At 36.7% G+C, this 14,779-nt stretch overlaps 2 protein-coding genes across 2 annotated transcripts; both read left to right on the forward strand.

The window, feature by feature from the left end:
* Positions 1-814: 814 nt before the first annotated feature.
* On the forward strand, positions 815-1,849 carry LOC144439193 (histamine H2 receptor-like). Its single transcript, XM_078128464.1, has one exon. It carries the CDS (start codon positions 815-817, stop codon positions 1,847-1,849), a length of 1,035 nt encoding a protein of 344 aa, XP_077984590.1.
* A 10,745-nt stretch (positions 1,850-12,594) lies between these two features.
* On the forward strand, positions 12,595-13,623 carry LOC144439194 (histamine H2 receptor-like). The gene has a single exon (XM_078128465.1). The coding sequence runs from the start codon at positions 12,595-12,597 to the stop codon at positions 13,621-13,623; it is 1,029 nt and encodes a 342-aa protein (XP_077984591.1).
* Positions 13,624-14,779: the final 1,156 nt, after the last annotated feature.

The raw sequence follows: 14,779 nt of genomic DNA on the forward strand, positions 1-14,779 counted from the left end.
TGACGTATATGTGTGAATATTTAGACAAATATACGTATATTTAGTCTTATTCAGGTTTAACGATTCATATTGACATGAGAACAATCGCTATACCTTACTATAACCTGACTTGAGGACAGGGATCTGAGCAAATAAGGAAAGGGAAAAGAGTTACTGCTATCGTGGAGAATGGGTTGAGGAAAGACTATTTATCATGAAATGGAAAACATCTTAGACTAGCATAGACGTTTCTGTCTCAGGCACACAGATGTTAATCACATGAAATTATGAAAGGGAATGTTATAAAGTGTCATCCATATGGTGTTATTCCACCATCTTTGACGTGATGCCATGTAAATTGTAATATTGGATATTGTGACTATAAAAATATATCAAAACATGAAGGGAAACAAGCTCTCTACTCTACCCTACTCTACTCTACTCTACTCTACCTTTCTATATACTCAGTCTGTTCTACCATATTCTACTGTACTCTGCTCTACTCAGTCTGCTCTACTCTACTATAATAATACCCTACTCTTCTCTACCCTACCCTACTGTACTCTGCCCCAGTCTACTCTTCTCTACTCTACCCTACTCTACTCTACTCAGTCTGCTGTACTCTGCTCTACTCTACCTGCCTAAACTATTCTACACTTCACTATTCTACTCTACTCTACTCTACTCTACTCCACTCCACTCCACTCCACTCCACCCTACTCTACTCTACGTCTTATGTAATTTTCTGCAGAGCATATGTAGATATTTGTTAAACTTAAACTTTCCTTCTATCGATGTCCCTAGGACTAAAGAACGGGTTGGTTACATTTGAGAAATGGACAATGTTACGGACACTACCAACCCTGGTGGCTTCAACAACTCAAGATCAGGAGTCGATATTTTATTTGGCGTCATTGGTATTATTGGTGTGATAGGAAATCTAACAGTATGTGTAGTTTTCCTTCGAACACGGTCACTGCGTACTCTCACCAACTATCTGATCGTCCACCAAGCTGCCATCGATTTTGCTACCTGCATATTCATAACCATTGACTTCATTATGCCGAAATACTCATTTACGTCTGATAGTATGTTTGGTGAGATGATTTGTCGTCTGTGGAAGTCTGGTTACTTCAAGTGGTCTCTCTTTCTCGCCTCCAGTCTGAATTTGGTAGTGATTACAATGGAACGTTACTGTGCAATCATTCATCCACTCCATCACTACAGGCTGTTCTCAACCACCAGAGTTAAAATAATGTTAGCGTTGGTCTGGATCACAGCCCTGTCTGTGAAAAGTTTCAACATCATCGTTCAGTACTTTGACCATGGACACTGCACTGTGGGGAAAGTGTGGCCATCGAAAGAGGTAGCCCAAATCGTGAGCGTTTCCAATTGCATCGTTCAATATTTCGTCCCTCTAGTGGTCATGGCAGTCGCTTACACTCGTTGTGTATTGGTGCTGAGAAAAGACCCCCTAGCTGATGCGAAAGTTAGTACAAGTGCACAAACCAACACGGCGAAAGACAAGAGTCTCAAAATGGCAAGTCGAAATGTTCTGAAAATGTTGGTACTGGTGTTTTTGGCCTACGCGATCTGTTGGGGACCGAACCAAGTGATGTTTATGTTATACTGTGTCGGCGTTAACGTTAACATCTTCAAGACATACTTTCAAGTTTTCATCGTTCTCGGGTACATCAACACGGCAATAAACCCGTTCATTTATGCGTTAAAATACAAACAGTTTCAGAGGGGCATAAAATTGGTTTTCTGCCCAAGGTCGCTGTCCCTTGTCGGCGATACAAGCAATCTCCCTACGGTGGATCGTCTCCGATCTGATAACAGACGCAACCCTACTGTAACAACAGAATGACACAGTACTGGTCGAAAGATTTGTATTCATCTATAGACAGAATATTTAAATCTTTAACTTTTTGTTTTATTATACGGCAATACATTTTAATGTACATTTGTCATCCTATAAACTGTTACACATGTACACTTACTCATCGAAGCTGTCAAACTCTATAGTATCAGTAATTGGGTAGTACCTGTAGACCTACCTATCCTAATCATTATTCGATTTTCTTTTCATATTTGCGATATTTCAATTTGTATTTAAAAAATATATCATATCATATCATATCATATCATATCATATCATATCATATCATATCATACCATACCATATCATATAAATTATCATATATTATATTATATTATATTATATTATATTATATTATATTATATTATATTATATTATATTATATTATATTATATTATATTATAATGTATTAGGTGGTGGTATCTACATATTTTGATTCCTGTCTACATGATATTAACCACAAGTACTATTTTAGCACTCTTAATATTCACCTCATTATTATGTCTGAGAATGTCTTGTGTCAGGTTTTATGTTTGTTTGATGACTTTCGTGTTTTTTTTATGTCTGGGAGGCTGTCGTGATAAAATCTCTAGTATGCAAGACTGAAAGATCGGCCGTTGTGGGCGCTCTTCTCATCTCGTTCGGTTAGCGGAAGAGATAATACTTACAGTCTGTCTGTGGTTGAATGACAGATTTCCAATATTCGTATTTTGCACACATTAACGGATAAAACACATCACAATTCTAACATTTTCACATGTGTTCTATCAAGAATATTCAATGAATGGATGGACTTTGAATAAAGAACATTAATATTCGAAACACCTTGCTATTCCCTGGCCTAAACTTTGTTATATATGTGCAGAAAGTGATTCTTTCAACAAATTGGGTAAACAAACGTAATCACTGCAGCTGTTAATCGTAAATAAACACATCTCTCCTACACTGTCGGGAGTGTGAGAACTCGGCTCTTTTAAGTGTTATTCTCGAAACGCAAGCTATGTTCAATAACCGAGAACATTTATCGTAACAAGTATTTTTTATCCATGTATGGTGATGTTTCGATATATGGGAAACCACACGCTCTCGTACTGACTTGACTGAGATACCGATTTATTACCCGTGTCTACACAGTTTATGCGTGTAATCATTAATGAGTTACAAACACTGACTTTGTCTTTGTTGTTTCACATTATTTTTTGTCTAGAAAAGCCCCAATGAAGTTGTTTGATTGATTGATTAATTAATTAATTAATTAATTAATTAATTAATTAATTAATTACTTAAGTAAGTAAGTAAGTAAGTAAGTAAGTAAGTAAGTAAGTAAGTAAGTAAGTAAGTAAGTAAGTAAGTAAGTAAGTAAGTAAGTAAGTAAGTAAGTAAGTAAGTAAGTAAGTAAGTAAGTAAACATCCAAAACATATACCCGTCATCTAGTTATCAAACGGGGTTTGGGGTTATTAAAATAATTAAATGCCAAACTTTACACACATGGATAGATACATGGTTTTCAGAATAAGATATGTGTAGCATCATTAAACAACTTACAACTTAAAGGAGGATTTTAGACACGTCAACTTGAGTGAGTGAGTGAGTGAGTGAGTGAGTGAGTGAGTGAGTGAGTGAGTGAGTGAGTGAGTGAGTGAGTGAGTGAGTGAGTGAGTGAGTGAGTGAGTGAGTTGTTGTTGTTGTTGTTGTTGTTGTTGTTGTTGTTTTATTCCTCCTCAAAGAGAGGAGTTACAACTCAGTTCACAAATATACAAAAACAAAATAATAAATAAATAAGTACAGAGTGCATGATTTCATTAGTCAGTTAAACGATAAACTTAAGGATTTTATCTTGAATATTTCCTATTTGTTCGGTTGGTGAAATTTATACTTACTATCTTCTCAAAAATTGACAGTAAGAAATAAGAATGTGACAAGACATCATAATCCAATCAAAAGTCTAAGTATGTGTCTATAAACTTATAGGCTGTATCTTGAAATATTTCCCATTCGTCCGGTTCTTGAAAGTGTTTTTTATTATCTTCTAAAATACTGATAGTAAAATTAACTTCATTTAAGTTTTACAAACGTACAGCAAAGTTAACGTTGATGTTATCAAACATAGTTGACCAGAAAATATCTCTTTGTACAGCCGTATTACGACATGAAGTCAATAAATGAGTTAGATAATCTCCAACGAGCTCTTGGCATTTAGAACATTCAGTTTGTCCTAAAGAGACTAGGATTTTCATTATTTTGTAAACTATTGGCCTGTATTGAGGAAACTTACGTGATTGGAAATACAGATGAAACGGTACAAGGCTATAATGTAATTGAGAGAAGAGTAATAATTCGTCTCTACTATCTAATCTCTGTCTCCAAAGATTGTACTCGTTTTCATTAATGGCTTCCTTTACAAAGGTTTTCCATATTGTTTAAGGAGGAAAGTAGCTTGTTGTACAGAACTCATCGCGGAAGCATGAAAGATTGTATTTTGACAAGATTTCCACAATATCAGGAATGAAACCCATACATCTTTTAACTGAAGAAAGTTTGAACTCAAAAAGACGTTGTAGAAATATATGGTTCCTAGTCGACGAATTGTCACTGTTGCATAGAATTCCGAAAAAGCGTAATTTGCACTTATCAATATAGGCTTCTACTGACATTAAACCTAGAGCACCTAAAGTTAAATCTGTTGAAGTTCTCGGAGGTAGACCTTGAATAATTTTCGCAGCGTAGCGATGACACTTTTCAAGCATTATTAATTCAGTATTAGTGTATGTCCACAGTTCACAGGTGTGTAAGGCTGCTGGGAGGCACATGCGTTTCCACTGACGATTGGGTTAAGTCCATGTTGTCCAACCCCAACACTTCGTAGAGAATTAATCAAACCTCTGCCTTTTTTACAAGGAGAAAGTGTACGTTCCATTGTTGACGACGTATTTGAAATTTGCAAGCCAACGATCGTAATTGAGTCAACTTCTGTAATACGAGAGTTATATAAGGACAGGTTCCTGTGTTGATACAATCGTTTGTGTTCACGTTTGGTTTCTCCAAATACTATAATGCGACTTTTTGAATCGGATAATTTTAATCTCCATTTCGAGCTGTATGCGCATACTATATCAAGCAGTGTCTGGCAAGTAGAGCAAGTTGGTGACAATATGGAAATGTCATCGGCCAAGGCGGGCGACCCTAGAAAAGACGAGCCGACATAGCATCCTAGGCCACTATCTTCAAGTTCAAGGAATAGGTCATGTGTATATATATAAATAAAAAAAGTGTAGTTGAAAGAACACTCCCCTGTCGTACTCCTTGAGAGATCGGGTAAGAGTTCGATACATGCGTTCCAAAAGCAATTTGACAGTTTTGACCAATAAACATTGTACGTAGAATTCGCCATAGTTTTGAATTTATGCCCATATAATACATCTTGTAGAATAGCCCATTCCACCAAACGGAATCAAAAGCTTTGTGGAAGTCTAAGCAACACATGAATAATTTGCTGTGTCTTTATGGTGGTATATTGTCTCCAGAATGACAAAGGCTGTGGTTATGTTACTCTGGCCAGGTTGGTATCCAGCTCGTTAAAGGGTGTGGTATGACTTTTTCGTTGAGCCAGGATTGCATACGTTTAGAAATGCATAGTTCGAATAATTTGTGAAGTGATGGCAGCAGGGTTACTCCCCTGTAGTTTGATGTGTTCGATCGATCTTTATTACCTCCTTTGAAGATGGGGACAAGTTATGCAGATTTGAACGACGTTGGTATGTATTCTACTGTAACAATGGCATTGCGTGAGAGACAGTCAGCAACAGATGGTCCCCCGAAGATGATATGCTCTTATGTTAATAAGTCAGGCCCACCTGCTTTTCCACGTTTTAACTGCCTGATTGCCTGTCTGCCTTTCTGTCTGTCCGACCGTCCGTCCGTCCGTCCATCCGTTCGTCTGGCTCTCTGTCTCTGTGTCTCTCTGTCTCAGACTATGTGTGTGTTTCTGTCTCTGTCTGCTTCTGTCTGTCTGTCTGTCTGTCTGTCTGTCTGTCTGTCTGTCTATCTGTCTGTCGCTGTCTGTTTCTCTAACTCTCTGTCTCTCTGTCAGTCAGTCTGTCTGTCTGTCTGTCTGTCTGTCACTCTCTCTCTCTCTCTCTGTTTTTAGGGAAAGGCGAAGTCGCATAAATATTAGTAAATACTCGCCTTTAATTAGGAGCATGAGGGGTTTTAATGAAACTGTACAGAGTAATTCATAAATTGATATTTTTTAGCGCTATGCCATGTTTTAAGACTTTACTTGTTTTAGATTAATGTGTTTTGGCCCTTTTTCTCAGTTGATGAGTTTAAGTGTTAATATTGTAATGTGATACGTTGTTTTTACCTTCGGTGTTATTTTTTTTTGCCAGTCTTCTCATTTCAGTGCACTTTTATTTTGCGCATGTTCTGGGTTTTGTTTAATTTTGTACAATTTTAATGTTGGCGCCTGTTAATGGAACTAGTTTCGTGGGTCACCCTTCGAAATAAATAAATAAATAAAAATATTCAGATGTATTCAGGAGAAAAGTATAAGGATTGAAAACGCCTCGTTTTACAACAAGAAAAAAAGAGTTCCAATGGTTGTGAAGATTGGCAAACATCCCTCGGCCTTGAACAAATGTGGATAGAGTGATTCTGTTTCGCTCGCCAGTCATGCGGGTTTGGCATTTGTGATTTTTGCGGAAATAGAACGAAAGTAATCACAATGTGAAGTTTCAATATATCTGACTAGTGAATCTATACAAGTTTAGGTGTATTGATGGGGTCTGAAAACATATCTGAATTCGAAATGTGTGGGTTGTTTTTTTAATTTCATGCCTTTGTGTGTTTCACGGTGAACTATTGTAGGACATCTTCAATTGTTCATGAGAACTGAAAACACGTCTTCAGGGTTTTTTTCAGTAATAAATACTGCAGATAATGTAGGTGAGTCTCTTCTAGAATTACTCTACATATGGTCTGCAAGAAATGAGAGCATATTGCAATTAATATGAAACGTGCGGAAATCAGAGTGCAATTCTATAACTATACACAACGTCGTTTGACTCCGAGTATACAAACAAATTGAGTAGCTTCATTCACAAAGCAAGTCTTCGATTTGGCATTCGCAATCGACCACGAACAGCTGTATAGCATGTAATTTTGTCAATATATTTACCAAACCAAAAAGTAGATAAGGTCTTGTTTAGGTATTATAGGAGAGTGCGTGGTATTTTGAAATCACAACAGAGGATAACTCAGGCGAAACCTTAGTTCCTTTTACTGAATACGAAAATGATTTGTAATGGACCATTTCAAAGAGAGTAGTTTGTATATATGTAATAGATTTCCTTAAGGGGGGAATATAATATTGTACGTTTCACCTTCGTCACGTTCTATAGCCTGTAGCTCTAAACACATGTACTATCTTCTTAATCATTTTGATTATTTAACTCCCCATGCTAGTTACAATAAAACGGACAAATTAATAGTCACATTTTCATAGTCCACTCAGTTTGCAATCTTCACAAAACCAAACAAAAGTAATACTGCATACAGTGTAGCGATTCAACAGCTCTCAATATCCCATTCACCGGCATCAGCACTAAATAGCTTCTGTTCATCACCAGCAAATCATCCATCCCCACAAACTTCAGAAGCATTAAAAACGTATTTATGCATTTATTCATACATGCCTGCCTGCCTGTCTGCCTACCTACTTACCTCCCTCCCTCCATTCCTCCCCTAATACACACTTACACACTTACACACACATACATATACACATACACATACACATACATACATACATACATACATACATACATACATACATACATACATACATACATACATACATACATGCATACATACATACATACATACATGCAAACATACATACATGCATACATACATACATACATACATACATACATACATACATACATACATACATACACATACATACATACATACATGCATACATACATACATACATACATACACACATACATGCAAACATGCATACATGCATACATACATACATACATGCATACATACATACATACATACATACATGCATACATACATACATACATACATACATACACACACACACACACACACATACATACATACATACATACATACATACATACATACATACATACATACATACATACATACATACATACATACATACATACAATGTACAAACTATTACATAAACTTTACAACGAAACCCTACAACATACATACAACATACATCCACATTATCCAAATAAAATCAAACAACGGCTAGTCTATCTATGGGAATAAATACAGCTGTATCTAGGTAAACAATCATTAGAATTACAAAGTAGATGTGTTCTGCACGTCACACGCGGAAATTATTCTATATACTTGATGTAGTACAAACGATGAGCGCAAAATTATATTTATTATTAAGGTACGTAAGTGCACTTTTGTTTCGCCTGAAGAAACCACATGGTTCCATTATCTTGTTCAATTACGCTATCGGCAGTAATAAATAAATCGTTACAGACATCGAACACCAAAACAACCCAAGCATATAACTTAAGGTTATAAAACGTCGTATTCCATAAACATGTTGCCTCCTACGATGTAAAAAGTAGTCTCGGATCAAAAGCTTTACGCGGTATTGAATACGTGACGTCACAGTGTAATGGAAATCGAAATTGTAAAAGTGAGTTGTGTAGGTCTTGAAAAAAAATGAGAAATTTCTTAGATATTTGGTGACAAGACTTAAATGTCAATGCAAGGCGGAATAAGCACATTCATGATATGCTTTACGATTTTTTTTAACTGTATCAGGGCGATCAGAATTGAATCAGAGCAAAATCAAAATTACGCCCTCTATGGCCGATTCAGAAAGTAAGATGGTGAAACGACAAGTGTGTATCATCTTGACGAATATTTTCGGTTGAAGATAAAATTCAGATCCTTCAGTAAATCATAAAATTCATGGTTCATAGGATCTTTCTAACTTTATTTGTTGTTACTAAGTTATACTGGTAAAGGTATGATTATGAATTGGAAATAAAACCAATATAATGTACTTTTTTTCTAGCCCCCCCCCCCCCTCACCGGGGACTATTTCAATGGGCTTCGTGTACCAGCCCGTCCGTCTGTGCGTCCATAGTACGTCATTTCTCTGACATTCAATTGAATGTCCTATTTCAATCACACAAAGGTGGCATATCATATGGGACATACACAGGTCACTTTGTTTTGCGACATATGCACATTTGACCGAATGGCGGCCATATTTATGGTAAAAAAAATCAACATCTACTGCATAATTTACCTTTACCTTTGACCACGTAAAGTTATCAACATCAAGCCAGGTAATGCATATTACAGACACATGGTAGTGTATATTTATTACCAATTTCTTTTTGAGCATGTCTCAATGTAATAGAGAACAAGAAATATACACATGCATTACTTTTGGTGTTTATATCAATCTTTACTAAATAGCTGCCGTATTAGTGATCAATCAATATTTGCAAAACTAAAAAAAATGTTAATACATATCTACTCCATTATTCAAGTATCTACTCTTATATTATCAGGTGTAAGCTTTGGGATCTAATAAATCAAAATCTAACCTTTCCTTGCATATCACAGACACTTTGTCGTATTTATTTGTTTCAACCAATTTCTTTTTAATCTTGCAGTAAATTATGTGAGGGGATGTGTCTTCTAGGAAGACTTGTATTTCCTTGTTTCATTTTCAACCGACCGACCGACCCCGTCATAGGGGTATAAGCCCTGATTGCACTTTTACGAGTTCTTGTTGTATTCTAGTATTCCTGAAGCGTCCTAAGCCACCGTTTTTTATTGGCAACACTCAAACCTGTGTTGACAGGCTTTATTATATATGTAATTGATTCGATGGCATAATGTTGCATGTATAGGCGAGCCTTTATGAAAGTAATTTCACATATACGATTTGACAACAAGCATTACAAGAACATTGTCAGAATGTTTATGAGTAGTAGTTCAAAACATCGACTAGTATCATACCTATGCAGGGTTTTCAAACAACTTTGAACTAAATGTACAAACTTGTCACATGCATAAAATACGGTCTTTGATAACTGAAGGGTCTCTGCAAGTTTATTAAACTCCTCATAGTGGAGCTGTTTAGATGTGAAGTGTGAATAAGTGGCGTTGAGGACGACTCAACATGAAATCATTTTTTAATGCATTCATTTTAATATAAATTCAACACAGCCGTTTTTCAGACTAAGCGAAATTAATATAATTGTAGTCACAAAACGATACCCAATTGCTGGAAGTGAACAAAGCCTATATTAGTAACATTAACATAATCCCTACAGGGTCAAATTTCGTACATATACAGTAAAGCTGCGCAGAGAAAAATACATTAGAATAGAAACTATGACTAGAGGTACCATACATCTATACCTATTGATCGGGTATAGGTACCCTCCGTATAATGATGCCTTATCATGAGTGTACTATGGAGCTCAACTCAGCTCAGCTTGCCCATACAACTCTCTCTCTCTCTCGATCTCCTGTACAGAATCTTCACCTTCCTTGCCAACTCACGGTAAGAGCAAATTCTTCTTTTAAAGACTGGTTGATGTGTTAATGTCTTTACCCTATATAGATGTGAGTTATTGTAAATGTAGAAGATTACGGATTGTGATCGAAATGCCACTGAATTCCAGATTTTGATGAGAAATCCACGGATATTTGTCTCTTCACGGGGATTCAAAAGTACGTTTAACACAAATTTTTATAAGTTTTGTTCGAGTCACATACGCAGAAGCTTATTTAAACACGTATCAAAACTTCATTTTCACCAAAATGAGATGAAATATAAACGCTTTTAATTATGAATTGACTACTCCCGAGGAATACACACGAATTCAGGACTTCATGAAAATTTTCGTTCTTTTATAAGCAGCGTTTATGTTTGAAATGATGTGGTTGTAAAATCGTGCAGAGCTATGAAATTGGTTTCTTGATATTTTTGAACAACAGACAACCGTCCGTTAATCATGAATATCAGTTTCCTGTTTGTTTTGTTTCCCTTTTTTGGAATATGACAGCATTAGACATGCCACAAATATCTGCGATAGTTTCGTTAAAACAACACATGAATGATAGATGATAAAGGTTTGGTATTTTCATCTGCACGAAATACAGTTGACTGCAATCTATATATGCGACATGGATGCTCAAATTATAGAAATCGCCTGTACACATATACGGTGATCATACGTACAAAATAATTGTAAATTGGCTTTGACAATACATACCATAAAAGGGCAAATTATTAACCTAAAGTGAAAAAGAATGATTTCCAATGAAACATTTACAAAAATTGGTGTTGTTAAAAAGAAAGTCATTTTTGACTTCTGAAATACTGAATAATTTAAACCAATTTATGTCAATATGAGACCCACAAAATAACACATCCTATACCTCTCTTTAACCTGCCTTTTACATCTTCGGGGTTAGTACAATTTCTGTCAGACGGTAATCCCTTTCATGCGATAGCGAAAGAACAATTTGGCGATCCAACAGAAATGCCGCGAGATACTGCTCTTTGTACAGTTTGCCCTCTCTCTCTCTCTCTCTCTCTCTCTCTCTCTCTCTCTCTCTCTCTCTCTCTCTCTCTCTCTCTCTCTCTCTCTCTCTCTCTCTCTCTCTCTCTCTCTCTCTCTCTCTCTCTCTCTCTCTCTCTCTCTCTCTCTCTCTCTCTCTCTCTCTCTCTCTCTCTCTCTCTCTCTCTCTCTCTCTCTCTCTCTCTCTCTCTCTCTCTCTCTCTCGGCGACTGTTAATAAGGTTTTGAAGACATTACAATAATGTGAGGTACTACACGTTTTAGCCTGAGATATATCTCATCTCTGGCAACTACATTCAACGGAGATGATATGATGAAATCGGACCAACTCGACGGTCACATCTTTTTACAATGTCATGTTTAGATAAAAGGTCTAAAAAAAAGCTAGCATAACTGACATTTAGGGATTAACCCTCCAAAGAAAAACACGCTGACTGCAAGTGTAATCTAAAATCCTTCCGATTCTAGTACTAGGTGTTAGTGTAGGATAAAGAAATAAAGGTTATCATAAGGGGAGAGATAAACACAACAACAGACTGAAGAGCATATTATTCACGGCTTTGCTTTCTATCTGTGAGTCTGACACTCTAATCCCAATGGTGATTCACATCCTAAGCGTAATAAATAGATGAAACCGTACGCGTGTTTCGGAGTCTTTTGGTAACGAGTATAGACCCAGGAATCAGCAAGCAGGAGAGGGTCAAATTGAATCTTCCACAGGGGAAGTTATATGTTATGCTTTTGTCTGTCTGTCTGTCTGTCTGTCTGTCTGTCTGTCTGTCTGTCTGTCTGCCTGCCTGCCTGCCTGCCTGCCTGCCTGCCCGTCTGTCTGTCTGTCTGTCTGTCTGTCTGTGAACACGATATCTAAAAATACTATAGCATCAATTCAAATGAAACTTGCTACACATCTTTCTTATTCTAATTGTAATATGTGAATGGATTTTTGCTGAAAATCATATGCATGTTAATGATCCATTTGCATAGTTAATTATTTTTGGTAATTAGGGTCTATCTTAAGATGGCGAAAATGTATAATTGTTTTATATCGTTTCTTTTATGTCAGTGGTTAGGATTTGATATCTGATAGAAGACACAAATTGTTTTTCTCTGGAAATGGAAGATTCTACGAACACCACCAACCTGCCGAACCCAAAGGCATCAATATCAGTGGTTCACATTCTCTATGGCATCATCGGTATCGTTGGTATTATAGGAAATCTAACGGTTTGTGTGGTGTTCCTTCGAGTACGATTATTGCGTACTCTCACCAACTACCTGATAGTCCACCAAGCGGCCATCGATTTAGCAACGTCTGTTATCATCAGCGTATATTTTCTCAGCCCAGAGTTGTCACTTATGTCAGACAGCTTAGCTGGTGAGGTGACTTGTCGGCTGTGGAAGTCAGCATACTTTCAGTGGTCTCTCTTTCTCGCCTCCAGTCTGAATTTGGTGGTGATTACAATGGAACGTTACTGTGCAATCATCCATCCACTCCATCACTACAGGCTGTTCTCAACCACAAGAGTCAAGATAATGTTAGCGTCGGTCTGGATCACAGCCCTGTCTTTCAAGAGTTTCAACATCATCGTCCAGCACTACGACCATGGACTGTGCACCCTTGGAAAAATATGGCCATCGAAAGCCGTCGCCCAGTTCGTGGGTATCTCAAATGTCATTGTTCAATACATCATTCCGTTACTGGTGATGGCTGTAGCTTATACACGATGCGTACTGGTACTGAGCAAAGACTCCACTGCCGATATCACCATTGATACTAACCCGGGGGTCAGCAAGGTAAAAGAAAAGAGTCTCCAAGTTGCAAGTCGGAATGTTCTGAAAATGTTGGTACTGGTGTTTTTGGCCTACGCGATCTGTTGGGGACCGAACCAAGTGATGTTTATGCTATACTGTATGGGAGTCAAAATCGACTTCTATAATGCCTACTACCAATTCACCACGGTGCTGGGATTTTTCAACACCGCCATCAACCCATTTATTTATGCCTTGAAATACAAACAGTTTCAAAACGGGATCAAGTTGGTCTTCTGCCCTAGATTATTGGGACTGGTAGGCGACGTTAGTGCGTTAACTGGTATGGAAGATATTAATCTAAGTTCAAGCAAACCAAACCCTACAGCCTAAGATCTACAAAAAAATGTGTGATTACGTTCAATTTTAGAATAGGTGGGGTAGGGAGATTTAAAAAAAATTGTATGTGAGTTTCTAGTTCAGGTAGTTATCTTTTCTAGTTGTTTTTCAAATGGTCTCTGTGCTATTGGTTTCTTCCCATCAGATGTATAGCCATTACAGATTGAAAGAACAGTTTCATATTGTGTTTTTAAGTTGACGTCAGTTTCTGCATCCACTTTCTCTCGCGAGACTTCACAATTTTCGCGATTTTATTCTCGTGCAATTTTTTTTAAACGTTTCCGATAACATGACTTCAGAAAATAGGGTAGGAAGGTCGGAATTTTATTTTATTTTATTTATCTTACTGTTTTTTGATAAATTGTTTAAACTCTAAGACAGTAAGCTTATACATGTACTCGTTGGTCACAATGTGTATGTACTAAGTGTTTTTTGTTGTTTTTTTGGGGTTTTTTTTGTTTTTTTTAAGTATTTTATTTCGAGACAGACAAAAAACAACAACACAAGTGCAAACACAACACATGGCACCATTGAGAGCATCTAAAATAAGTTGGAAAAAAAGGTACAATGCAGAGGTGGGGAACAAAAATTCACTTAAACTACAAAATTGTCCCATTTTGCACAAAACTTTGGGAGACAGTCTTTTCTTTTGGCAATATGGCATTCAATCTTTTTTGCAAGTCTTACATTTAATTTCACAATATTAAAGGATGGTATAGTTTTTGATAACTTCATAAATGGTCTTTTTTGTTATCAATATAATGTGGTTCAGCAGATGTGAAAAGGACTTGTCGCCTAAAAGAATCTGTTTAGCTGACAACGATGATGGAATTTGTAGGGCCACGCCCCACAGTGTCAAGAGACTGTTCCAGATAATGGTAGTACATTCGCATTCCACAAATGAATGTATGTAATAAGTTGATAAGGTGTACAATGTCCAGATTCTAATAGATATTGCCGCTGTATTCTTATATAAATATTATCTATGATCTTGATTGTAATTTCTTTTTTTGATATCTACATATTTTCTTTTAATATCTATTGAAAATAGAGAAAATCGGATTTTTTCAGTGGGGTCAGAGGTCACTTTTAGCCGTCGAGAGGTCATGGGTTCAAATTACACTTGAGACAAGGGATTTTTCTATAATCG

The sequence above is a fragment of the Glandiceps talaboti genome, chromosome 8 (assembly GCF_964340395.1).
Source record: "Glandiceps talaboti chromosome 8, keGlaTala1.1, whole genome shotgun sequence".
Taxonomy (NCBI): domain Eukaryota; kingdom Metazoa; phylum Hemichordata; class Enteropneusta; family Spengelidae; genus Glandiceps; species Glandiceps talaboti.